General features: G+C 40.5%; 1 protein-coding gene across 8 annotated transcripts; it reads right to left on the bottom strand.

Moving 5' to 3' along the window:
* Positions 1–476: 476 nt before the first annotated feature.
* Positions 477–24,239, bottom strand: klc1b (kinesin light chain 1b). 8 transcript variants are annotated; one of them, XM_056395048.1, is made up of 17 exons: positions 24,166–24,239; positions 16,846–17,116; positions 16,266–16,496; positions 15,103–15,184; positions 14,261–14,489; positions 14,024–14,111; positions 13,188–13,289; positions 12,449–12,622; positions 11,681–11,780; positions 10,434–10,486; positions 10,072–10,139; positions 9,676–9,784; positions 9,516–9,524; positions 9,081–9,233; positions 2,441–2,565; positions 2,134–2,191; positions 477–2,034 (listed from the first exon to the last, which is right to left on the bottom strand). In XM_056395048.1, exons 2-17 carry the CDS (start codon positions 17,092–17,094, stop codon positions 1,960–1,962), a joined length of 1,905 nt encoding a protein of 634 aa, XP_056251023.1. In that variant the 5' UTR covers positions 17,095–17,116; positions 24,166–24,239; the 3' UTR covers positions 477–1,959. The 8 variants fall into 8 exon arrangements, with proteins under 8 accessions (XP_056251023.1, XP_056251024.1, XP_056251022.1 ...); XM_056395049.1 differs by lacking the exon at positions 24,166–24,239 and adding an exon at positions 21,234–21,482 and having other exon boundaries at positions 15,103–15,181; XM_056395047.1 differs by lacking the exon at positions 24,166–24,239 and adding an exon at positions 21,234–21,478.
* Positions 24,240–24,670: the final 431 nt, after the last annotated feature.

Below are 24,670 nucleotides of genomic sequence, written 5' to 3'. Positions count from 1 at the left end.
TCTGCTACTCTCACTTGCTGTTTGCTTCCAAGACAGCTGAGAGAAGGAGCCCGACAGCTCCCGGGAGAACAAAAACCATCCTGGGATCGGTTAATTCAAAGCGCTCAAGAGTTCCTAAAGGGCTGGGGCTCCACATTAAAGCTTTGGCATACTGAGAGATTACCAGTGAGCAGAGAGATCCCGGGCTGACTTCTACCAGGAGGAGGAGGGAAAACTGTGGGAGACACGTCACTTCTTGGCAAGCCATCAACGTTCCCAGGGTTCCCACACTTACTTAAGATACTAATGTTTAAGATCTTGCTTGGTGGAATTCAATTAGCTATAATCTGCAGCTTCGGGGACAAGGAAAGACATAACATTGGTCAATTTAAGACAACAGAAGGCAAATATTTACTCATGTTATAATTTATGAGGATTTTCAAGCCACAAATAGGCCACATACAATCAAGAATAAACAACAAGAACAGGACCACAAATAGAAAATTGTTGGTTTTATTACTGAATCAAGGTCAGATTTGCTATCAGGCATTATTTATAACATGTGGGACTGTATAAGAAACAGATGCACATTCAACCTTTACCAACATCGACACTCAATTCTATTCCCACTAATTTCCTGATGAACTCCATGATTTGTGAATATTATGATCAGCTTCTATTTAATACATTTATTACAAAGGATGAGAGGAAAAACATAAAACAAGGGCAAAAAAAATAATTACAAGACATTCCAGCTCTTTTGTGAAGCTTCACAAAAAAATGCAATCAAAGACAGAAGACACCCATCTGACAATTGTGCAAAATCTATCATAATCACGTCATAGAAATCTAGACATGGATCACACATCCTAATCACTGTAAACAACATTAGAAGAATACTCTTTCTGATGAGTCTTACATGGCACCAGATATCATTCAGGATGAATTAAGCAACTCAGTTTAGCCTCATTATTTTTTTACATATACAATTTAAAAAGTTGAACATTTTCATGGTTGTGTTTTTCAGCTCTCTGAGACCATTAATGACTCAAAGTTTAAACCTGTGTTTTCTCTGCAATGGGAGAGAAATGGTGCAGAAAAAACACACTCGGATCTCAAAGCTGCAGAGGTTAAAGCAGCATCCTTTTAAATTTCAAATAGTTTATCAATACTTGGTATGAACAAAAGTTATCACGGCTCAAATCGTGTCAAACATTTCATCCTGTTTCCCAAAGCTTTAACCAACACCTCGCATTGCAAATAAATCTCAACAGGCAAATGTATAACCGTTAAAATGAAAATAAATTTTTTTTTTTTTAACAGTGTAATTATGATAAATTTACATTTCAAACCCAACAGACCTATTTAGTAAAGTAAAACAAAATCTACAAATTATCTTTATTTTAAGCATGTTGAAAAAAAAAAATCTGCACTAATAAAACAAAAAAAAACAGTACAGGAAGACACAAAAATTTGAGGAAACACAAATATTTCAAATCAAAACAACATAAGGAGAAATATACCAGCACAGGTGACATTATGGCAACAGATGAAGTGAAAGTGCAGAGTCACAGCGATTTTGAATAAGGGGGAGAGATGAGGTCTGTTTACTTGGCCACATTCAGGAGGCACAGAGGTGACGCCGAAATTAGGAACACTATGAGGGAAATGCGGCGATCTGTCAGTGGAAGACCAAAATCAACAACCTGAATTTAAAAGCAAACGGGACAAAAAACACGCTAGTTGTGCATTTGTCTTGATGAAATGAAACGTCTTTGGGTCTGGATCCTGGAGGAGATGGGTCTTTGGATCAAGTGCAGACATACAGACAGACAGACAGAGGAATGGGTGTGTGGGAGGCTGACGCCGTCTGGTAGTGTTGTCAGTGATCGTTCTGGCTCAGAGAACGAGCCACAGGAAGGAGCATCTTTGGGGAGGTGAACAGATCGGCAGATAGAAAGCCGCCTGCCCACCTGTGGCTCAGTTTCCAGTATAGAGATCAACAGTGCTGGAGCTCAGTCCCCGGCTCTCCCTGAAATTACTGCCTCCCCGGGTCTGACAGAGAAACACGATATACAAGATAAGAAGTTTGAAACAGAACATTTAAACCTATACAGCAGATATTTAATCCAATTTGTACAAATTGCTCCTCACCTGAAATGGGTCATCACTGGTTTTGTTCAGGTAGTTCAAGGAAGCAGCTCGCTTCATGCTGTTGAATAGTAATATTAACAGTAAGAAAATAATGTTCATAGTGTCTGGGATCGCGCTTTACATAAAAAATACTGAGTACTCATGTAGCTGGGGAGGTTGTTTCCAAACCACTATGAGTCAGGGGAAAAAGTCATTACCCGAGAATGCATTTAACAGCCTCCAAAAGACATGAATTACTTCAACAAGAAGTATGATTTGCTTCACATATCCACTTTCCGTCATAACAGAGGATTTCTTCAGTTCTTACTTGGTGCTGCGAGGTTCAGGCGGTCCGTTGCCCTGTAGTTTCTTCACCAGCATCTCGCTGCTACGACGCAAAACGTCCCTGAGCTTCCCAAGAGAGCCGCTGCGCTGCAGGGCTCCACTGCCGTCCTGCAGATACACACACACACTCATCAACCCATCCATTCAGCACTGACCTTGCAAAGGAAAAGCTCAGAATTACAGGTCATTCCCTTAACTTGAATTTGAATTGTTACATATTTGTGTATATAAATGATTTAAGCTTTGAGACATGTTTTTGCATTAGATCTTGTGTAAATCAGTCCTGTTATAAATGGCTGTTTGCAGCCAATAGTGTGAGCATGAAAGCCTCACAACAAAGGTTCAAAAATTGAAATGTTTATCTTTAATAAAATCATAAAATGTTAAAAAAAAAAAACAATCAGTGAGATGGAATATGAAATAGCTGAAAGCTGAAAATATTTAGCTAAATATATAAATGTGAACAATGTAAATGTAAATATGTCTGCTGCTCTTATGTATGTATATAATATCATCCACAAGCAAATGTACCTCTGCAAAGTTGCACTAGTTGCATTAGAATCAACTTCATAACTTTAAGTATGGTTATTAGTGTGTGGGTCTCCTCGTGGTTCCATGGTCATGCTGAGTGTTATTATCCACAGTAAGTAGAACTACAACAATTAGTCCATTAATCCATCAGAAACTATTCTGATAGTCAATTAATTGTAAACTTACATCATTTTTAAAGCACAAATACTTTACTAAATGACTTAGTTGCAGTTTCTTAATTGTCAGAATTTGCTGCTTTTCTTTGTCTTTTATCACAGGTTCTTGAAACCCAGGAATGACTTTGAGATGTCACCTTGGGCTTTGGGATATTGTGATTAACATCCGTTACTATCATCTGACATTCCATAGACTAAATGGTTAATCAGTTTATCAAGAAATGAACTGGCAGGTTAATAACTTATTGTTAGTAGCAGAATGAACCGTTACCAAAACCAGAGATTCTCCTCAGACCTACATGTGTCAGTGTGTCACAGAAATGTATCCAACCATCCATTCATCCTTACATTAGAATCTACAGTTTCTAATGTAGAGGCTATACCAGCTATACTACATGGCGTATGTTTTAATGAGCAACCAAGTAAGAAACACGCTATGAATACCGTCCTCTGGCTTTGGAGGGACACCAAATGGAATACTGTATTTACAATGTCTAGGGTGTTAAATTATGCAATACAGGCTCATCACCAGCAGGGGGAACTGTGGGTTAGTCTGAGGATTTAGACAGAGCTACCAAAGATGAAATATTCGCAAACCACCGAGTGGCTCTGCAGCCGCTAGCAGAGATGAAACACAGAAGAATCACTGTTTCCACTGATGACACATTAATACAGACGTCTCCATCCGGTGTAGAGAAAAGACAAAACTTCACAAATGAAAAACTTTATTTGAGAATACCAACAAGTGTTGATGCAATAATTTTCACAATGCAGAATGGTAAATATGATGCAGTCCTACTTACTAAGATAGTGCTTATAGACCTTACCATTTATGTTCTTCCACTTTAGGAAACTGAAGTCACACTATATATGTCAAGAATAGACAGTTCAATAAATAAGCATTCCACTAACACAACAATATTGTCATAATTATGTGATGAACATAGTCAATTCTTTTGTTCAGAGTTGCATTAGAAGTATAGGTGTACTCATTGGAAGGAATGAAGAATCAAGGCAAGTAGCATACTGAAAAGCCGTATAGTGAATGCACTTGTCAAATCTATGAATACAGCCTACAATTACACTTCCAAGATATTAAAGTCATTTTACATTCAGTTAGTTAAACATCTGAAATAAACATGTTGATCTTGAGGAAACACTCGCACTGAACATTTGGTGTCTAAAAACATGATTCACCAAAGTGACGATGTTTACTTGCAAACAACTGTGTAAGAAAAAAGGCAACACACCCCATTAAGCTTTGTGTTCAAAATACAGTATCCATAGCCAGAGAGGGCACTGTGACTGTACCACCAAAACATACACAAACACACACTAAAACTACTGTGGAATCAAGGCTTCCATTGAATTAGAACATTACTCCTACACCAACAAGTAAAGGCAATCCTGGGCATTTATGACCATTATTTTGAAATCTATTATTATTTAGCAATCTTTCAGGTGGCCAGTATCTGTGCTAGATGCTCTTGCTGGCTTCTGCTGTCATACTGGCTTCACAGCATCAGCCAACGTTGCTAATTCCCTTTGTAAATGCGAGCTGCACTCTACATACTGTGCCAGCGTGGAGCCTGTGTGAACACTCTAGCAAACCAAGGACAAGGAGCAACTTGAAATTAAATTACCATGGCAACAACAGCTTGATGTGATCTGACCAATCTGCTGTAAGCTTTGGCCTAAATGATGCAGAGCATTCTGGTCTTTCACAACAGGTAAACACAATAGCATTGTTGACATACTACTGCCTTTATATTCAGCCACAAAATGATCAAAAAGCATTAAAAAATGTAAACAAAAAAATCATACAAAATTAAAATGAATAGGAAATATATCTATAAAAACAAAAATGGCAATGCTCCCTTCTCATTTCCTGCCAACTAGGCTGAAGATGTTAAAAGGAAATTATGGTGAATATCTTGATTGGCATGTGTAACTTTACAGTACCATTTTAGGCATTTGATCTCAGGCATTAGTTTAAACAGAAAACGCACATAAATGAACCAAAAGAAGAACAAAAAAAACAGATACTACAATGGCTAAATACAGGCAGGTTGGAAGCTAGCTTTGAGGTCAAGAAGAAACAGGCCGAGAGTGCTCAAGGCAACAAACAAATTCAGGGTGAGACCAATGCAGAACAACCGTGGAACTGAATTTATTTTGTATAATATTCAGTCTAGTATCAGTATCCTTTAATCTGACTGTGGGTTGGAGTGATGTCTGGAGCCTAGTCTGTTGTCGAAGGTGACACTGAACCTCAAAATCATCTTTCAGCATTTCCTCTGTATGTTTAGCCTTTTTCCAATAATTTATATTTCCAACTTTAATGCTCTCCTTTCCTGCCAAATAAATCTACTATACACCTATGAAAAATTACAAGTGGGTGTTGGAGAGAGGAAAAATGTGCGAGTGACTTCCTCACAGGGAAAGATTACACACCCAATGACTTTTTCAATGTTAAGTGAGAGAAAGAGTTGAAGTAATGATTTCTGACATGGAGGGCGACACAGGGTTAGTGAGAGGGAAGGATAGAGAGAGTGAAAGAAAGAGAGGGGAAAACAGAGCAGAGAGATGAGAAGACCAAACGTCCCAGCAGCTGTCAGTTGAACAGGGGACAGGGGTGACAGCCAGGATGGGGGCTTTCTGAGTCTTTGCTGGAGGGGGCGCCGGGAATGGTAGTCGGTTTGTTGGGACAGAGAAGGCCAGAGGGAACGACAACACACATCCTTTTGCTATTGTGTTGGGGAAGGAGAGAAGGATGGAGGAATAATCTTGATGGCTTAGGCCTGATAAAAGAGAAAGAGAGAAACAGACAAAAAGACAAAAACAGCACACATTGTAAGATTAAGAGCTCCGGGGTTGGGTCATCTATGCAAGACACCTACACTTTTCTACAATAAACTGCACTGACTGTCCAGCACCAGGTTTATGTATGTGTATTAACAGCTACAACTTGGGGTCTGGTTATAGATTTTTGTGAACCCCAGTTGAGGAATACAACACAAACAAGCTGCGTTTCTCTGAAATTTTGCAGCTGTTTAAGGTGCTGCACTAAAACAAGAAGCGGGTCAGTGATGCAGTCGGTTGGTGGCTGCAGTCACTGTGACTCAGCTATTTTTCTTTCCTCTCTCGCTACCAAAAAGTCTGAACTTGGCACACTGCACCCATCAAGTGACTGTGCACTGCAGATGTGAGACATCTGCAAGCATCAGCACTGAAATGGCCATACTCATATAGCCATTACACTGACGATAAGAGGGACTGATGTTATGAATAATATCTCTATCTAAAGCACTTTGAATTCAAACGTCCTTCGTAAAGTTTAGCAGTTTAAAATTTCCTAAAGCCAAATTTGCATCTGATGAATGATGAGAACATAATCCTACTACTACACACTACATAATAATACTAGCCTTAGCTTGCCCTATGTTGTATTACCTTAACAGATGACTAATGAACTAATTACCTAGCCTATTTATTACATCACTACATACCAACCCACACAAGCGTCTTGTGTGGAATGACAGCTCAAGAGGGAGAGTACAATCCACTGAGTGAGAAAAGGAAATTTGATTGACAGGCTGATTGGTTGCCATGGCAAGAGTAATCAACAAGGAAGTAGGTTAGTGACGCATAGAAAAAGGAAAAAAGGCAAAGGATGAAATCCAGGAAACATGCAAACTAACAGGCAGCACATGAAAGCGTACAGCACAAAGCAGTTACAGACACACAGACACACACACACACACGAGTCAAATCATGCATTTTCACGCACATACATATTACTAATTAAGCTGAACACAACCACAAATTTGCTGACAGCTGTCATCTCCTCGCTGTCGTCTACATCCACTGGTTCAACACTAACCAAGTAAGTGAGTTCCTTAAACTAGTACCGTCTAAATGATTCCATAACAAAAGAGAAGGCATTTATTCAAATGCGTAAATTTGAGTATGTAAACCACATCTATATCCTCAGTGACATATCAGACTTTCTGAGAGCAGCGTGAAGACATGTTCAAGCAAAGCTTTACAGTATGTGACTGATAGGTCACTTTATCTCTCAGCAAACATCTACACAGAAGCAGACAGCAGTTTACAAGCCTATTTTCTAACAAGATAGCTAGGTTGTATTTACATATGTTTGCAGCTTTGTAGATGAATGGATGGATGGAAGTTGTTAAACTTTTAGTCAAAAGCTCAAAAGTTTTGTGACAATTTCGCTTTCAGAAACAATCTTTAAAAGCATGAGAATGTCGTGAGTATATTGTCTGTTTTGATCGTGTGAATTTCATCTCTACTTTTTGTGGCTGTGATAATGAAACGCTTGCACACAAGCAGTAATCCTCTGCATGCTATCACATGTTTCAAAGACAGACAGGTGCACACTCCGATGAATACACATGCCGTTGCGTTTGTTGGAGTGAATTCTGAAGCGGTTTGGAGTTGCTGTGTTATGCGTATGAACATGTGTGTGGAGAAGCATTCACACTCATACAACAGCCAGCAAACATAAACCCCACCTCTCAACTAAATGTTACTCATTCAGAGAGCAGCAGACATCAGGTTAACAGACATTTGTCAAACGTGTGAAAACAGTGAACACATATGGTCCATTAGTGTGCATGTTAAGGGGGAGCCCAGCAGGCTGGCATGGCTACATGCATGTTTGGACTGGGTGTGTGCAGTGAAGGGCGTGGCTGCACTTAAGTGAGGGGAGAGGCACAAGCTCAGATGAGGCATGTCTGCTGGCACAGTCCTGCCCTCTGGCTTATGTAACTGTGACCAGAGGGCTTCTTCAAGCTGGGACACAGCTTTAGTAGCGTCTGTTTAACTGCAAACAATATCCTGTTTTCAGCACCAGCCCCTTTAATAACAAGGAAAGGGATTACAAGTCCAAAGGGAAGCATCGTGCAGAAATAAAACCTGTACGGTGGAATGACACTAACGATTGTTGGTCTGGGGGAAACACAACCAGGATGGACATTATAATGAGGCAATAAAATGGCAGAATGAACTGCTGTGAATCAACTGCCCAGTATACTGCAGAGAAGGACGAGCGTCAAGGATATTGGGAATCCTGTCAATTGTGTTTAATGGGGGAAACATGAGGCATCCTAATGCGGATTTAGACACGCTGCATCTTTTGAGTCCCACAAAAGCAAATACATATTTCATATGTTGCCAGGCTGCCACAGAATGAGCTTGTGCCTTTTTGTTACCACTCCACTTGTGCAGAAGCATTGCCAGCAAAACAACAACCACTTATTAAAAACAAAGCACTAGAACTTCATTGTCAAGCAATGAACAACATAAATGTGAACTTCTAGTCCAAAGCAAACTCATGCTGTCAAAAACAACAGGTCAGCATGCCAAGACACTCAATCAGCTTTACATTTTTAAAAATGGATTTCCTGGTTATCCTCATGGGAAGGACATGGTGATGTGCATCTACTGCGAGCTGATGGACTGGTACAGATACAGTTCACTGAGTGCAGCCAAACCAAGAACTGGGAATAATCTGCTATTCTACTGATGAATTTTTAAAGTAGATCGAAATCATTTTGTGAGAAAGCAGGTGCAGTTCAGACTTCACTCAAGTTTGGTTTATGATGATGTGCAACACTGACATCATAAAATGGATGGCTCCTATAATCTAGATAGAGGAGCCAGAGGACTTCCTAATCATCAGTCCACATCAGTGGTCTAATCTTAAAAACAAGAGTCCTCTTGTCTCACCTTTCAGTTTAGATAACAAATCAGTGTATTTTATTATGAATTCTATTAATATATGGGATGGAGTGTACCAGTCCACACTCCCTGTGATATTACAAACACCACCTCGTTCTTCCACTGAGGTCACTGGCCATGTTGACTCAACTATAGTGGATTTGTACTCACCCCGTTCCACTCCACGCCCATACTCACTTCCTCGCCAGTCTCAGAGCCGCTCTCATACTTAACGCTGGTCAGACTATCCCTGCTCCTCCGCCTATCGCCATCTGTGTCCTTCAGGATCTCCACCATACGTGTCTGGTGGATGGGGTCGATGCCCTGATGGAAACAACACACAGGTACGACACACAAACAAACATATTACAGTCAGAGTCAGCACAGAGGTAGACAGTAGCTAGTCGATATGGGTGATAGTGCAAAGTTATATGGAGGAATTAAAGTGGCTTTATGTTTCCTGTCTCCTTTAATGCATTGACATTACTGTCACAGCATCACAGAGACAAGGGGACATTTTAAATGACTGTGAGATGGGAGTGATGTTAGGGGAGAGAGGTGGGGGCTCTATTGGGGGGGGGGGGCTATCAGTTGGAGACCACTTACTGTGTTGCTCTGGATCCATAGCAATGTAGAGAAAGGGAAAGAAATATCATGAGATTTGCTGACCTAACACGGGGCACACATTTCAGAATTGACAAAAATAGGACCTGATAAGCTATCTGCATGCAGAAATGGGCATTTTCAGTTAGGAAATGCTGCTGACCTGCTTGCGAGACCTCACTGCACACTCTTCCAGGGTCTCAGCAGCCTCTAGCTTGCCCTGTCGGCGGTACAGGGCACCCAGGTTCCTCAGGGTGGTGTTCACTGTAGGGCTGGACACAGAAGAGATACGTACACTGAAATTTACTCGAAGGTCAAACGAGGAACAGTCTTGTCTGAGCAAACTGATACTCTAAACCCTGGAGGATTAGGAAAGCTATTTATAAACTAATCCTGATTTAGTCACATATCTGTGAAAAATAAATTAACAAATTCTACAATATACTGAATTCACACATTGATAAAACAATAAATCTAATGTAATTCCATTTCTGGACTTTAACAAGTGACTTTATTTATAACCAAGCTGTAAAAACAGGCTTATCAGTCTCTGCCTCACCTGTTGACTTTGCAGGCCTTGTACCAGCCTCCGTACTCTCCGTAAGGAGTGTTGTCTCTGTGCTTGCCCTGGAAGTAAATAAGGGAGAAGAGGAAGAAAAACAAGTGAAGGGAAGCTGTGGTTTAAACTGGATCAGCAGCATTTTTCTGATGTTTACATATAACTATCATTTGCCTGATTGGACTCATATTGTGTGTGTGAAGGACAATATCGTATTTCACGTTGCAGGAAGTGAAATACACGGACCTGTTTTCTGCCATTTCACAACCTTGCATGAGAAGAGCCTTATTGAATTTAAAACGTTTTCCTTTGCTCTGCTCTTGTTCAGAATGACATGGAGATGATTACACAAACCCTCTCACCTTACTCATCTCCTCTCTTTCCTCTGCATGCATCCAGATGGGCTTGTTCTCAGCTGCAGACAGACACACAGGAGAGGTGGTCTACACACAGTACAACAGGACTGGAAAACAGCTGGACTGGTTGTCCTCAGACTGACGTTTTATTAAATCCACGTACACTCATGTTCATCTTTTTTGGGTTGTATTTGGCTGAAGACACATCTGAATGATAAATTAACCACAGTCTGTTTTGCCCTGAAGTTTAAAAATATCAACACTGGCTGAATGTACAAGATAGTTGTTAATAATATAAAGACTGATTGCGCAACATCTGTTCCTGAGCTTCTTTAGTAGAAACAGTAACATACAGTTTGTGTTTTAAATCTATAATAAGCATTTTCCAGACTTTCTAAAATAAAATAAGGATATAAGTGTATAGATCTTAATACAGAAAACAGTATAAATGCAATACAGACAATCAATACACAACTTGTTTCTCTCATAAATAAAAGTAATATAGAATCATTCTCATCACACCATTTTCACATACTTAGACTAAACTTTAACATTGTCAAGTAGTCATTATTATGCATGAATGTATCATGAAACCCACAAACATATTCATCATTCACGTTCATCATTAATGGTTACTGCTGTGTTGCTTCCCTTTAACCTTCAACTCACCAAGAGGTTTCAAAAAAAATTTAAGCACAGACTATTGTCAGTTTAAGAGAAATGAAAAACGAACCTCTCAGAAAAATGTGAGATGCCTTTGCTCAAAAATTGTCAGAGCAGTGCATTGTGCCGAGTCGCTTTCAGTCTTTTGGTGGAAAGCCAACAAAAAGCTTAGCTTAAACTAAAAAGAGAAGAAAAATTGCGAGAGCTCATCTTTCAGAGAAGTAAACTCTTTATTTCTTCAAACAGTTTCTGTAAAGATTCCTCTGAATGGTTGAGGTTGGTAACCTGCTTAGAACATCGTCCACTTTTTAATCACCTGTCCGTCACTGACTCTGCTCGCTGGTGTGAGACAACAGCAGATAGAGCATAAGACAATAGTGGAAGGAAGTTGAAAACAAAAAGCAAATCTAGTCTCTATATTCTGAGGGGCAATGTACTGGAACTCACCACCATGTTTCTTGGGATAACGTGGTATTTATTCAATGTGTTTATAGGTTGATTGAAACAAGAACCTTCCATCATATAGAAATCACCTTTTAAACATGTGCTGCCATATACTGTAAATCGTAATATCTACTTTGAGGCCTTACCATCAACAGATCCAAACTCTTTCTCATGAGCACGAGTCAGAATCTCTTTGTACAGAATCTCAGCCTCCTTGTATTTCCCCTGTTTGAGGAAGCAGGATGCCTGAAGAAGAAAAAGGAGCGAAAGCACATTTTAGTGTTGGATCAAATGGGCCTATTGACTCCCAATGTGTCCCCTGAGACAGCAAGAGCAATCCGTCTGCATATTTCACCTGCACACTGTGCTTCACGTAAAACAATATAGTACCACAGAGCCTCCGTTACTGTCTCCACGCAGCCTTTCAATCATCAGTGAGACAGGACAGAAGCAAGAAGGAGGGCCTTGGAGAGCTACAAGAAGCAAGTCAGCAGACAATGGTATCCTATAAGCAATGCTAAATGAAACAAAGAACCCTCTGAAGATGACAACTCTTGTACTGAAAGAGTAAAATAACATTATATTCTGCTGCCTTTCATAATTTTTAGTTACAAAAAGTATGTTGAAAAAAAATAGTGGCTCTTTTGTCACGTCAGGCAACATCAGTTGAATACAAAAAAATTTTGAATCTAAAACTAAAAGACATTTTAGTAGAAGCTTTGTAGGCAGAAATTAGCAACACCTCCGCAGGGACCAAGCTCAGGCTGACGGAGTGATTATGGTCACAATAAGTACGCTGTGTTTGCCTTGGCACATCAATAGAGACTGTAGTTCTTGACGAAATGAATAGTATAATGAATAGTGAAGGGTTTGAAAGGAAAAAGATGATGTGGTATTGGTAACTTATTTCTCACCAGGTTGTTCTTGGTTTTGGCCACATTGGGATCATCTGGGCCCAGCCTGCACTCGTAGATCTCCAGGGCACGGCAGTAGTAGTACTCCACCTCTTCATACTTGCCCTGGTTCTGACACAGCAGAGCCAGGTTGTTGAGCTGTTTGGCCACATCTGGGTGGTCCTTCCCCAGGACCTGATGGAAATCAAGATGTTTTTTAAATGTTTTGAATTAACATTTCCCTTTGTGCCTCAGAGCTTTCAGCTCCCTCCTGCATCTTTCCCTTCTGTACCTCCACCTCCTCTTGCTGCTTTTGCCAGGCAGCACGTCTGCCTGCTGCAGGCACTCAGGAGATCTAATAAAAGGTTGGCTGATCAATAGAGAGGGTACGGAATAGAACTTTCAGGCAAAGAGAAATCATTGTACCCTGCTGAGCTCTGTAGCTTTGTCATGCTTCCTATATGTCTCTTTCCTCGCTCCCCCAACACCTGCTATCCATTTTCAGCTGTGCTCTCAATTAAACCCTCCAATTCCCCACCGACATGGAAACGGCCCCCAGCGGAAACTTCACAGACAATTTAAGAAAATCATTTGCTCTTTTCCCTATTTATAGTCCGTTTTCCGCTGGTGTTACTTTAGGTCCAACTGACATTTTGGATACATTATCACTGTTAATTACTTTATTATAATGAGCTAATTGTTCACTGGTTTAGCTGTGCTGTGGACTGCTCTACTGGTTCAATCCAGGGATGTGGCCTACCTTTTCTCTGATCTCCAGAGCCCTCTTACACAGAGGCTCGGCCTCCTTGTACTTCCCCCTCTTTCCATACAGCACAGCCAAGTTGTTCAGCGTTGCAGCAACCTGTACATACAGAAACAGAGAAAACCTGAATAAGGCCACTTTCTTTCTTGACTTTGCTATTGTACTCACAGTTCAGCTTCACAGTGTCAAAACTTAACTGACCGTTGTCTAAAGGCCAAACACAGTCATAAAAATGTATGTTGTTCCATCAAGCAGTCTTTTCAAAAAGCTCAGGGCCACCTGAATTGAACAGGGTGGTAGTCACCACAAAGTCACCTTTGTGTTTCATTATTGTGTCTTGAAGATCAGACTGAGTGACAAAAATATGAGGCAAAGTGCAAATCCCACGGAGCAGCAGGGACTAACACTGTGCTTTCATAGCTTCCTTTAGGCTTTTAAAGCTGTTTTGGTGCCACACTGTAACTCAATTCTTACAAATCTGTTCACGAAGGTAATGAAACACGCAGTATGTTTTAATGCTTTCCTATTGATTGTTCTATTCCAAGCATTTTGTGATTTGGTTCATGGACGTGTGAGCAGATATTGAGCAGTTGCGATGGATTATTTTCAAGCCTGCAGGCACATGGTTAAAAATCCATACTTTAATAGCTGAATGAAGTCCCTACAGTCTGACTGAGTAGCACAGTAAATACAGTAGACTGTGCGGTTATTGCCTCCCTGTTGACAGAGTCTTTAAGCAATGATGAACCAAGACCAGATGACCAATCTGATCTATCTAAACACGGATGTGTCCACACGAAGATACAGTTGCCATGACAACGGTGGAGTCTTACAGCAGGATGGTCTTTGCCGAGGGTTTTCTCCCGGATGGACAGAGCATCGTTGAGCAGATGGGCTGCCTCTTTGTATTTGTTCTGATCCCTGCATGAGTGAGAGGGAGACACAGGATGACATGATGAGACGGAATGTTTCTGATTCTTAGACAAAATTTGTGTCGAAAGGAAGGCAACACGACACAAGTCAAATAACAGTAGAACTAGCTAAAGCTCATGTACGGGGGCTTTTCTGACCTATAGACCAAGGCCAGAATGTTGAGCATGGTGGCCACGTCAGGGTGGTCGTGTCCAGAGGTCTTCTCCAGGTCCTCCAAAGCCTGCTTGCAAAGGGGGACGGCCACCTCGTACCTGCCCTGGGAAGCATACTGGATCACCAGGTTGTGCAGGGTTCTCAGACGGGCTGGGATCTCGTAGCCTCCCTGCTGGGCTGCAGCCACGGCCGCACTGTTGTGTTGGTGCTGCACTGTGGGGGTAGAGAGGCCGCACGCACAGGGCAAAGGTCAACTTTGATGTCAAAAGGAGAAAACTCTGACCTGATTATATCACTAACTACATTTGCATGCACACAATACTGTGATTTCAGGAAATAAGATTATGGGGATAATTCAATTAGTGTTTAATGGCCTGGCGCAACATTACCTCCCCCAGTGTACTGGACTTAACAGACAGTCAGGTTAACTGACTCAGGGGGCTGTGACCGCGTATAATTGGACTAATATCAAACCAAGTGTGCTAATTGAGAACTTTACTGAGGAGTTTTTTCTAAACTAGATTTTTGCATTTAATCAGAAACATAAGAGTTGTTTTGACTGGAACAAAAATGTTACATGTTATACTTACTAAGGCTAAGTCTTAATTGTTTTACTATTCCAATAATGTAATACGCATTTGTGTTATTCACATACTATTAATACATTTGGATAAACATGTATTAATATCTTTTTACTCTGAATGATAACTATCATTTTGGAAGCAAAATCCTGTATCACAGAGAGGCTCTGTTATTAGCTTTTATAGTCTTATGGAAGAGCAGAATTATAATGTCATGTTGAATTGCTGTATACTGTTGTTCTTACTTCCTTGGCCATGCTCCTCTTCGTCATTGGGGAAGAGGTCGTCCAGGGTGTCCTTCGGTGTTTCTCTGTCCTTCTCCTCCTGCTGAGAGGATGAAACAGACCTACAAGTCACATCCTCTGACAGACAGCAGGAATAACGGACGACAATTCAGAAATCAGCCAAATCAGATACGCAGAATAAACAATGAGAGGTAACAGACACAGCAAAGAAATTAAGAATGAAAAGCATGTTGATCTGAACTCCTTAAAGCGACCGTACACAACAAAATATCTGTCTGGAAACTTCATATTTATATGATTATATCAAAGTGGAGACACAACGACCATCAGAGATTTAATCTAACACTTGGCAACAATGGTATACAGAGGAGTATTAGGCCATTTATACCAACACATTCAACACTGCATCAAAATATACTTTATATTATGAGCTCATTATTTCACTTTGATGAAATAAATTAGATTTTAAGGATAAAGTGAAAGAAAAGATGTATCAATGTGGCCGCCTGCTAAAAGCTGGAAAATGGAAAAGATGCTTCCGGAGCAAGAACCAGGCTACTGGTATGATGGATTCCTGCTGAGTTAAGCAGATAGTGTATAGAGGCTATTACAGCCTCTTTTTGTGACTAAGTATAAGGTCAGAATGTGTAATGATTCATCTCCCCACTAGCTCAATGAGAACCTGACCGGAAAGGCTCATTCCTGGAAGACCATACAATTTCTTGTTCCAACAGCTCCTCTATTAGATATCATTGACAGATTGCTGCCTTTTACAGTTCAATCAGTGCTTTCAATGCATTTCCAAAATAAAATTGTTCCAACTTGGTTCATAGCCCAGGATTCTTATTAATATTTTCTGGGTTTTTCTGTCCCATTTTGCTTATGATAACTAATGTGATCTCATTTCCATTTCACTGCAGAGGTTGAATAATGAATGAAACTTGAACATAGTCAATTGTATTTTCCAGTCACAAGGAACAATAGATTTTAAAGAGTCCTGTTATGATGAGGACATTCTAACCACAACACAAAACAATGGTAGAATATAATACCTCAAAATGTATCAACCCAATCTCACAAAAATACATTAGCAAGGAATAATCTGTAGATCTGTAGAGGGGCTTCAGTTTTGATAAAGCTTAGCATCAGTGTACAGTACTTACAGTGGGTGAGACATCTTCATCGTATTTTTTGAGTTGGTTCATGAACTCCAGGTGCTTCTTCTCCTCCTCCAGCTGGGCCACGCTCTGCTCGCTCTTCTGCAGCTTCTGCTGGGTGTTGGCCAGCTCGTCCCGCAGCCACTGGTTTTCCTGGCAAAGCCTCCTCACCTGTGCACGCAGCTTCTGCTTCTCCGACTCCACCGCGTTCAAGTGGTTGGACAGGGCCATCATCACCTGGGATTGAGACGGCATTGAAGAGCAAAGACATTTAACAAGGACAAACTGTTGCAGCAGCAGCAAGGTCTATGGTGAATGAATCATAATCACCACACGAGCTCAGTATAGAATGAGGAAGCAGAACCACCCAAAGTAGAAGGCAGTAGCACATGGCTCTGTGGGTTCAATTATACAACATGTACTATATTGTTAGCCATTCTCTCTTTTTCTGTCAATTCTCATATTAAAAACTGTAACTTACTTTATTTTACAATTTCTTTTTTGCTCATATCATCGTAGTGACCAAACTCTATCTACTCATAAGCAGTTTATTTTTCCTCCCCATACTTCTATCACCCCATCTTACCTGTGCTTCTCCCAGGCCCAGTTCAATCATCTCCACTGACTTGCGGAGTAAGTTGGACTTCTCGTGCACCAGGTTGGCCTCTTCATCCTTCTTTAGGCACTTGATGGTCTCCAGGAGGCTGTGGAGGATGGAGTTGTGCTCATTCTTCAGGGCCTCGAGACCCTGGATCACCAGCTTGGTGTTGGAGATGATCTCCTCCTGAGAGAGCTTCTCGAGCTTCTCTTCCCGTGGATACACCATGGTGGACATCTTCTACGCAGCTCAGGGAAACCTGTAAAGAGAGAACGGACGATGTGGCTCAAGCTTAACCGAAACCCTCACAACATTTCTCACATTTCTTTCTTACTTTTCCTCTCTTTAATTGAAAGTGGCTTCTGTTGCAAATGATCTTTTATATACTATAAAACAGCTAAGGCATTCTCTGCTGGAGCGGCATTAAAGAAACCACTCTCCAGTCTCAGTTTAAAGATATCAATGTCCGACAGTGTAGAGCCCCGACGGTAACAGACACGTGTCATTTCTGTGCTAGGCCAATAAGATTGTAGCATGATGCTCCTGCAACATGACAGCCATAAAAGGGGAAATTAAGTTGTGTTTTATCACTACAGTTCAGATAAGGGATTCAAATTTCATGAGTGAGATAGGTCAGCATTTTTTTGAGCTGTTAACTAAGCTTAATTCAGAACGTAGTCAGTAAATAAAACATAAATTAAAAACACAATAATGCAACTGAGTGTGGGTGAATTTCTCAGCTGCAAGTGTTGAATGAATAGCCACATACAATTTAAAGACATGCGTAGAATGTCTGGGAAAGCTGAGGGGCACAGGCTAAAATTATTCTGGGAGGAAAGACTGCTGGGATTTGGCACCTTTAATAAGTTCTGGTTGGGAGTAGGACTGCAGATTGCAGCGTAACAGAGGGCACACAGATGCTGCAGTGTTGTGCCTTCTGGTGCCAACACTTTATCCAAACAGAGGCCTAGCTGGCTGCATGACTGTATGAAGAGTGAAGGAGAGGATGACTTGACAAAAGCCTCAGTAATACAGCTCAGCAGCTGGTCAAGTCACAGAAAAAAAAAACAAAACAAAAAAAAAACATCAGCGTCAATGATATTGTATTCTCAAGAAATGTCAGCCCTTTGGTGGGCGTACAGAACATGTGCCATTTTCCCCAAACAGTCTGAAGATAACCTATGACTCACTGAGCCACGTCAGTGCTGGCTACATCATGCAAATGTCAGAGCAGAAAGCGGCCCTGCCCTTCCAACTCGGCAATGTTGAGCTATTGCATTCTGTATTTTAGCAGCATCAGTGAGGATAAGGGGTTAAGGATGAACACCAGCTGAGAGCCACCTGTCTGGAGAAAAATATACTACACCATTAGTGAGCCACTCCCTGCTTTGAAATTGTCTATTAAAGCGGGGCAAAAACACAGCTGAAATAACTGCAACAAATAGCTTTTTTTTTTAATGGTAACAACAGAAGAGAAAATAGCAGCTCTGTTAAAAACCAGTGAAACATTTCTTCAGTGTTGAGTGAGGGCGAATCATTACTGGGTTAAGAATCAAACTACTTGAGACATCACAACATGATCAATAAATGGCTGCAAGGACCGATGATTTTATGACTGAAAACAATTAATTGTCAAAATGACTGCTGATGAATTTTCTGTGATTAAACTAATCGTTGCAGCTCTAATTGCTGCCAACCTTAATTTGTTAGCTTCATGTCCTAATACCTCTTCGTACACAACATTTGCTTTGCTTGTGTATTTTCAGCGGACCTTGGCTCGGCTTTACAGCTGACACTCGCAGTGGCAGAAACACAGACAACAAACCCAACTGGGTCTGTTGCTGGTATCCAGTAATTATGCCCCCCCCCTCTGTGATTTTATGCATGTCACATCATGTAATCACAGCTGGGCTCCGTTGTGGGGGTGTTATTTATGATGCTAATGTATTTCATGATGGACACTAGACAAGCAAACAGGGAAGTCAACTAGAAGCCAAGTGGATGTCAGACGGCCTGTGGAAATTAGCTTTAGTCAGGATGACACTGGAGCCTGTGTACCACCAGCTGGAGGCTCTGGGTTGGCAGAAGAGCAGCAATGATCAATAATAAAAAGTGTCAGATGACCTAACACTAATGAGAGCATGGAGACATCTCTGCTCTGTCAGGTGAAAACCTCTCAACCAAAAATTTTATTGGTTTTCCATTTTATCCAATTAAAAACTTTATTTATTTAGTTAAATGTCTGAATTCTCTGTGTTGTGAAGGAAGACATTAAGTGTGGAGTGAGCCTGAAGCAAAGCTGGTAGCATCTTGTTTAAGCTGTTCAAAGGCTGAAGCAGTGCTGACTGATTTATACTGAGCATATTAGACTGTAACACTGAACATCTCTCATCTGCAATTTAGTGCTTTATTGCACTTCATGTACAATCATCCCTTTCCTTTCTTTCACAGGAACAAACAGGAAACCAGCAGCAAATTCACTGAGACAGTGAATCTCTACAGCGGTGAGCGAGGTGGCAAGATCCATTTAGCATTTTTTCATCACATCAAATGACCCCAGTCTGATGAAACAAAGCACATAATCAATTGAAGAGTAAGATACGCTTGATTTGAACCACTTCAAATGTTTTCAGATCAGATATATACCTACATCAAAGTCTACCAAAAGTGTGACCTTGTATTTGCTCCTAGCATAAAAATCCTTCAACATAAAAAAAAAAAACATAATCAAGGCCAAGTACTCAAATAAAACGAATATATACTCATATATAACAAAACAAACGGCAAAGAATTCATTAGTACAAAACAGTTATAGGGAGGCTGTGTGCTTTAGTCATGGTATGCACACATTATAATGCCAAAAACAAAAATGACTAGAGGGCTTACAATCAGCAGTTACAAGAAGTGTATGACAGTAAAACAAGAGAGCAGTAAAGTCAACTTACAGGCAAGAAGTAACACGTTTCAGGAGAACTTACATTGAAGAGAAACAGACGACAGCACAGATAACTGAGGGCCATTTCTGTCCTGATAAAAAACGAACTAGCTACTTTACATGAAAGTCTATTCAAATGTCACAAACAAATAAGGCAGAGCTCTTATTAGCATGGTCACAGAGATGATGGTTTTGAATAAAACTGGGAGTTCAGTGACATTAAGTCTGTTTTCTCCCTGATAGGGTCTGACACCAAAGCTCGAATCTGCTATGAAGGAGATATGAAAACATCTCTTTGACTGATCAAACATATTCCCAGATCAGACAGCTTATTGCCCCCTAACAATTACTCTGAGTCTCAGCTGTTTGACACCTATATGGATGAAAGGCCTGCCTGACTAGCTGGGTATATACGCAGTAGCTAACAAAGAGTAGAAGTACTTTCATGCCAGCCAGGGGAGAAACAAGTTGCTTTGCCATGACAAAATACACAAGCACCTGTGTGAAGTACTTCTGCTTTCTCTAGATGGAGTTAATGTTTTCCAAGTCTTTACAGATATGAGATAAAGTCCAACAGGCCTGTTTTTATACTTTAAAAACACTTCACTTGAACTAATCTTTAACATTTACTTTTCCGCTGCTTTCATCTTTGCTTTATAAGTGCAAATAAAACAGGTGATAACATTGAATGGGAATTTAAAAAATAAAATACAACAGAATAACGAAATGAAATGACATACCAGCTAATTCATGGCGTCTGGAATACGACCACATATACTGCTGAAATGGGTCACAGTGCTATTGGGACAATATCAAAAAATGCACTCCCCATGTACATGGTGCACCTTACACCAGACAGCAGCACATATTCACTCAGTTTGGGCTTTTATCCAAATGCCCTCATGATCAAGTACAGGAACGATCAGGATCAAGCAAGGGTCAGGAGGAGCGAGTCAGGTAGCTAGTCACAAGAAATGCTGTTGGCTCACTTCTTCTAACAAGTAAAAGTAAACACAGGCACAGGGGGGAAACCATTTTCAATAAATCCCTGAGGTTAGAGCTACATGATGTACCATTTTAATACATATGCAACACAGATAAGACACGGTGCATTAACAGATGTTCCTGGTCCTAACAGATGGGAGTAGTTTACTACATGTAACTTTACAGTCAGGCTGTGATCTGAAACCATTACAGTGGCAGGTCTGTCCAAACATATGATCATTATAGAGGAAAAGCTGATTCTAAACACAGTTCACATGAAGATAAAAAAAAAACAAAAAAAAAAAAACTAGGAAACAATTGGCAAAAGTACAAATTACACTCTCCAAGAATCTTTCCATAACTGAGCACACTAAATGGCTGCTAAAGGCTTAAGCCATCTATCATTCACGCTGGCGATGTTTTCAGCTGCTACAGCCTGCTGGACCAGAAAACTAACCTCAGTTTCAGTGGCAGATCAGAGCCTCATAGTTTGGCACGGAGAAAAGCTGATGAAATAATGACTCCTCCTCCAGCAATAGTGTTATACATCAGCAAAGTGCATCATAAATCTGCTGTGCTAATCCGAAGAGATCCTTCTTAAAATGAAAAAGGAAATCTTCAGTGCGAGACAGAGGCAAATGGAAGTGAAACAGGACTGTAATGAGAGTGATGAGTGCTGATGCTGGGGAGAGGAGGACGGGAGCTGCCTGCAGGATGATGGTGACCTTCCTACTGCTCGTTCAGAACAACCAACACCATCTTGGGGCGCACATCAAGAGACAACCCCGCCCACAGTGGGAGGAAAACAGAGGAGTGCAGAGGAGCAGGTCGGATGGGGGAGGGAGCCATCCTGATCTAGACTCTGCTTCTCTATACTCATCAGACACAAAGGAATAGACCTAATGAGACACAATGGAATAGGCTAAATGACACTATTTACAGGCTCAAAGGGAGTTTCACATGTCACCAAGGCTGAGGGCACACAACACACTGCAAGGTTAAAACCTGTTATCGCATGTGTGTGGAAATATTACACTGCTTTACATATAACCCCTGGCCCTATGTTCTCGTTTTAGCACCAAGCAATAAACGTCTGTTAAATCAAATCATTTACCTAGTGCACTCCAGAAAGCTGTCCTAAAGCTAAACACCCAACATTTGAAACATGACACCTGAACTGTAATGATCATACATACCTCAGGAAATACTCCATTCATACAGATGGACCTTCTCTTCTGTGACGTTCACAGGTTGACTAATAAAGCAGTGTTGACCAGTTTACCACCAGTTAGTTTCTGATAACATGATTAAACTGGATTTCAGAAAAATCACAATTCAAATACCTCTGTATAAAAAGAGCAGCATTGACCTGAAGTGAAAAATCCATTCAAAGAGGTGTTCATTTATTTCACCGGTTCAACTCATACCCAAAGCTGGAATGTAGAGCATCTACACTAAAGCAATGTTGTATTTGCATTACATATAAGATGCTCAATTAGTGGACTTAAAAAAGTACAGAATGTACAACTTGGTTCACAGACAGAGGCATTAGCAGCATTAGCTACAAGCATCCATATAATGAAACAAAAAATAAAAACAAAACAGAAAATCATTTAATAGACAAGAGACCTAATATGCTGTTGTTTTCATTATGTGCACGAGGACTGAATTTTATGGACAAGTTAGTCTTGCAGGGGGATCAAAGGTCATACAATATCTTGACGCAATCTTAGCACTTCTAGCTCAGGAGCCAATACAAATGCCCGAGAGGTTTTCACAGTGTTAAGAAAGATAGTTCTGTGTTTAAAAAACAACTTGGTGAACTTGGTATTGAATGCTTCATTTCCCTCTGAGGGGTGGAAATCTGGACCATCTCTTGGTCATGATTGCCCATCCAGAGCTCCACTCTTCATTAGTCTTCATCTCCAGAGAGGCCTCAATCCTCACATTATCACATCTCCCTTTCCAAAACACCATCATCACTCAGTCCCCTGTTTCTCCTAATCTCTACCTACCAACACTGCACTACAGTCATTTAAGTCAATTAGGCTTTTTCCCACTGATCTCAAATAGTGGATCAACTGAATAACCCTTAATTGACATAAATGTGCATTTGCTACTGCAAAGTTTAATTGCACATTGGATCTTTGTGACTTCATTACAGGATAAAATTGGGTTTTGTTTAAAGCAAGCCTACAGACAAAAGTTGAAATAATTTTCTTATATTTTTATATAAAGAATGAACTGAAAATCCATAATGAGCAAATACAAAACATTGCACAGACTTTGGAGAACAGACATTTTGAGAAAGGGTGTGGTGCATGTTAATGTAATGATAGTAAAAAACTGTAGCATAGGAAATGGCAAGACTGCAGTGGGAGAATCAACAGACCAGTGGCCAATCTCTGTGCCACCTCCCCAGAGATGCATTTCCTGTCTACTTGATGAAGTTTGACACCACCAGATCACTTAATCTTCCTCTGTTTCCTGCACAAACAGCAATCCAACACACTGCTCGCACTGGCAGACACAAAAGAGAGTCAGCCATCAAGGAGGGTGTGGCAGGGCCTGGGACAACGAGGAGGGAAGTGCCACTGACACTGTCCAGTCATCCATCACTCCACTGGAAACAGCTGCTAAAAGGGCTGTTTTCCTACTCATAGGTATCTGAAAAATGTCTGCCTGATTATTGCCACTGAAGCAAGTACAGATAACAGGCAGAACATCTGTCTAAGTTAAGTTGTATTTTGTAGAAAATATGACACCTGTGTCTCCACCACTTCTCGACAATGATGTAGCAAATGCTGAAAAACAGTCCTTCATATTTGATTTAATATAGTGATAATTACATGTTAATGACTCTGCACAACCTCAACGTGCTTAGAACACAGACAGGCAATCTTCTGAATATTTGCAAATTACTTTAAACACATAAAACAAGAAATCATGTGGTTATCATTTGACATGAGCGCTGCTAATTACTGAGCTCAACCAATTTCATTTTGTTATGACTTTCGCAGTTCACAACGGAGCTATGACTTTCTACCTCTGTCTAGGAGGTTCTTCATTATCAATAAAGGCGGATCGTACACGTTCATTCCTTCACAAGATTTATTTTAACATTTTTCAGTATGTGCACTTGATAGTTTAGCTAACCTGTTAATAAGGCTTGCTTTTTGATCTGTTTAGCGCTCCCGTCAGCAACTAGCTAGCTTCGGCTAACCAGCTAGCGTCACCACTCCCTAGTTGTTCCGAGTTCACCCTGTTCAAATCGCCGAGCCCATGGTTTCTAAATACGGTGTTTTAAATTTACGTTACTTACATACACGGCCATATACATGATTCACGTAATTATAATATTAATAAGTACAAATATAGTTAACACTTACCGAGAGCTAGGACTGACGGCTAGCTCAGCCCCTTTAAATCCAAAATGTCTCCGGCACAGAGAGATACTCCCAGCAGCCTCTGCGGCTGAGCAGAGGTTAGTGACGTCATGTTTTGTTTTCGCCACTTTGGAGAAATCATCTGCTGCCACATTATCTATCTATCTATCTATCTATCTATCTATCTATCTATCTATCTATCTATCTATCTATCTATCTATCTATCTATCTATCTGTCTGTCTGTCTGTCTGTCTGTCTGTCTGTCTGTCTGTCTGTCTATCTATCTATCTGTCTGTCTGTCTGTCTGTCTGTCTGTCTATCTATCTATCTATCTATCTGTCTATCTATCTATCTATCTATCTATGTTTTTTTCTGACTGTAGTGGTGTCCATAAACAAAAATGTTGAGTATTATATTTCTCAAAAATAACACACTTTTTCTAAGATAAGGAAGATAAATATAAAGGATACTGCGGACATAATACTAAAAGGCTTAATTCTTACTTTC

The sequence above is a fragment of the Seriola aureovittata genome, chromosome 14 (genome assembly GCF_021018895.1).
Source record: "Seriola aureovittata isolate HTS-2021-v1 ecotype China chromosome 14, ASM2101889v1, whole genome shotgun sequence".
Classification (NCBI taxonomy): Eukaryota; Metazoa; Chordata; class Actinopteri; order Carangiformes; family Carangidae; genus Seriola; species Seriola aureovittata.
Note: the sequence above shows the minus strand (reverse complement) of the source record. Positions and strands in the feature narration are given on the sequence as shown.

Coding starts and splice junctions, on each gene's coding strand:
- klc1b (XM_056395048.1), bottom strand. CDS start 17,094: ATGTCCACCATGGTGTATCCACGGGAAGAGAAGCTCGAGAAGCTCTCT. Junction 16,497..16,845: donor TGGGCCTGGGAGAAGCACAG/GTAAGATGGGGT, acceptor TCTCAATCCCAG/GTGATGATGGCCCTGTCCAA. Junction 2,035..2,133: donor CCAGTGATGACCCATTTCAG/GTGAGGAGCAAT, acceptor TTTCTCTGTCAG/ACCCGGGGAGGCAGTAATTT.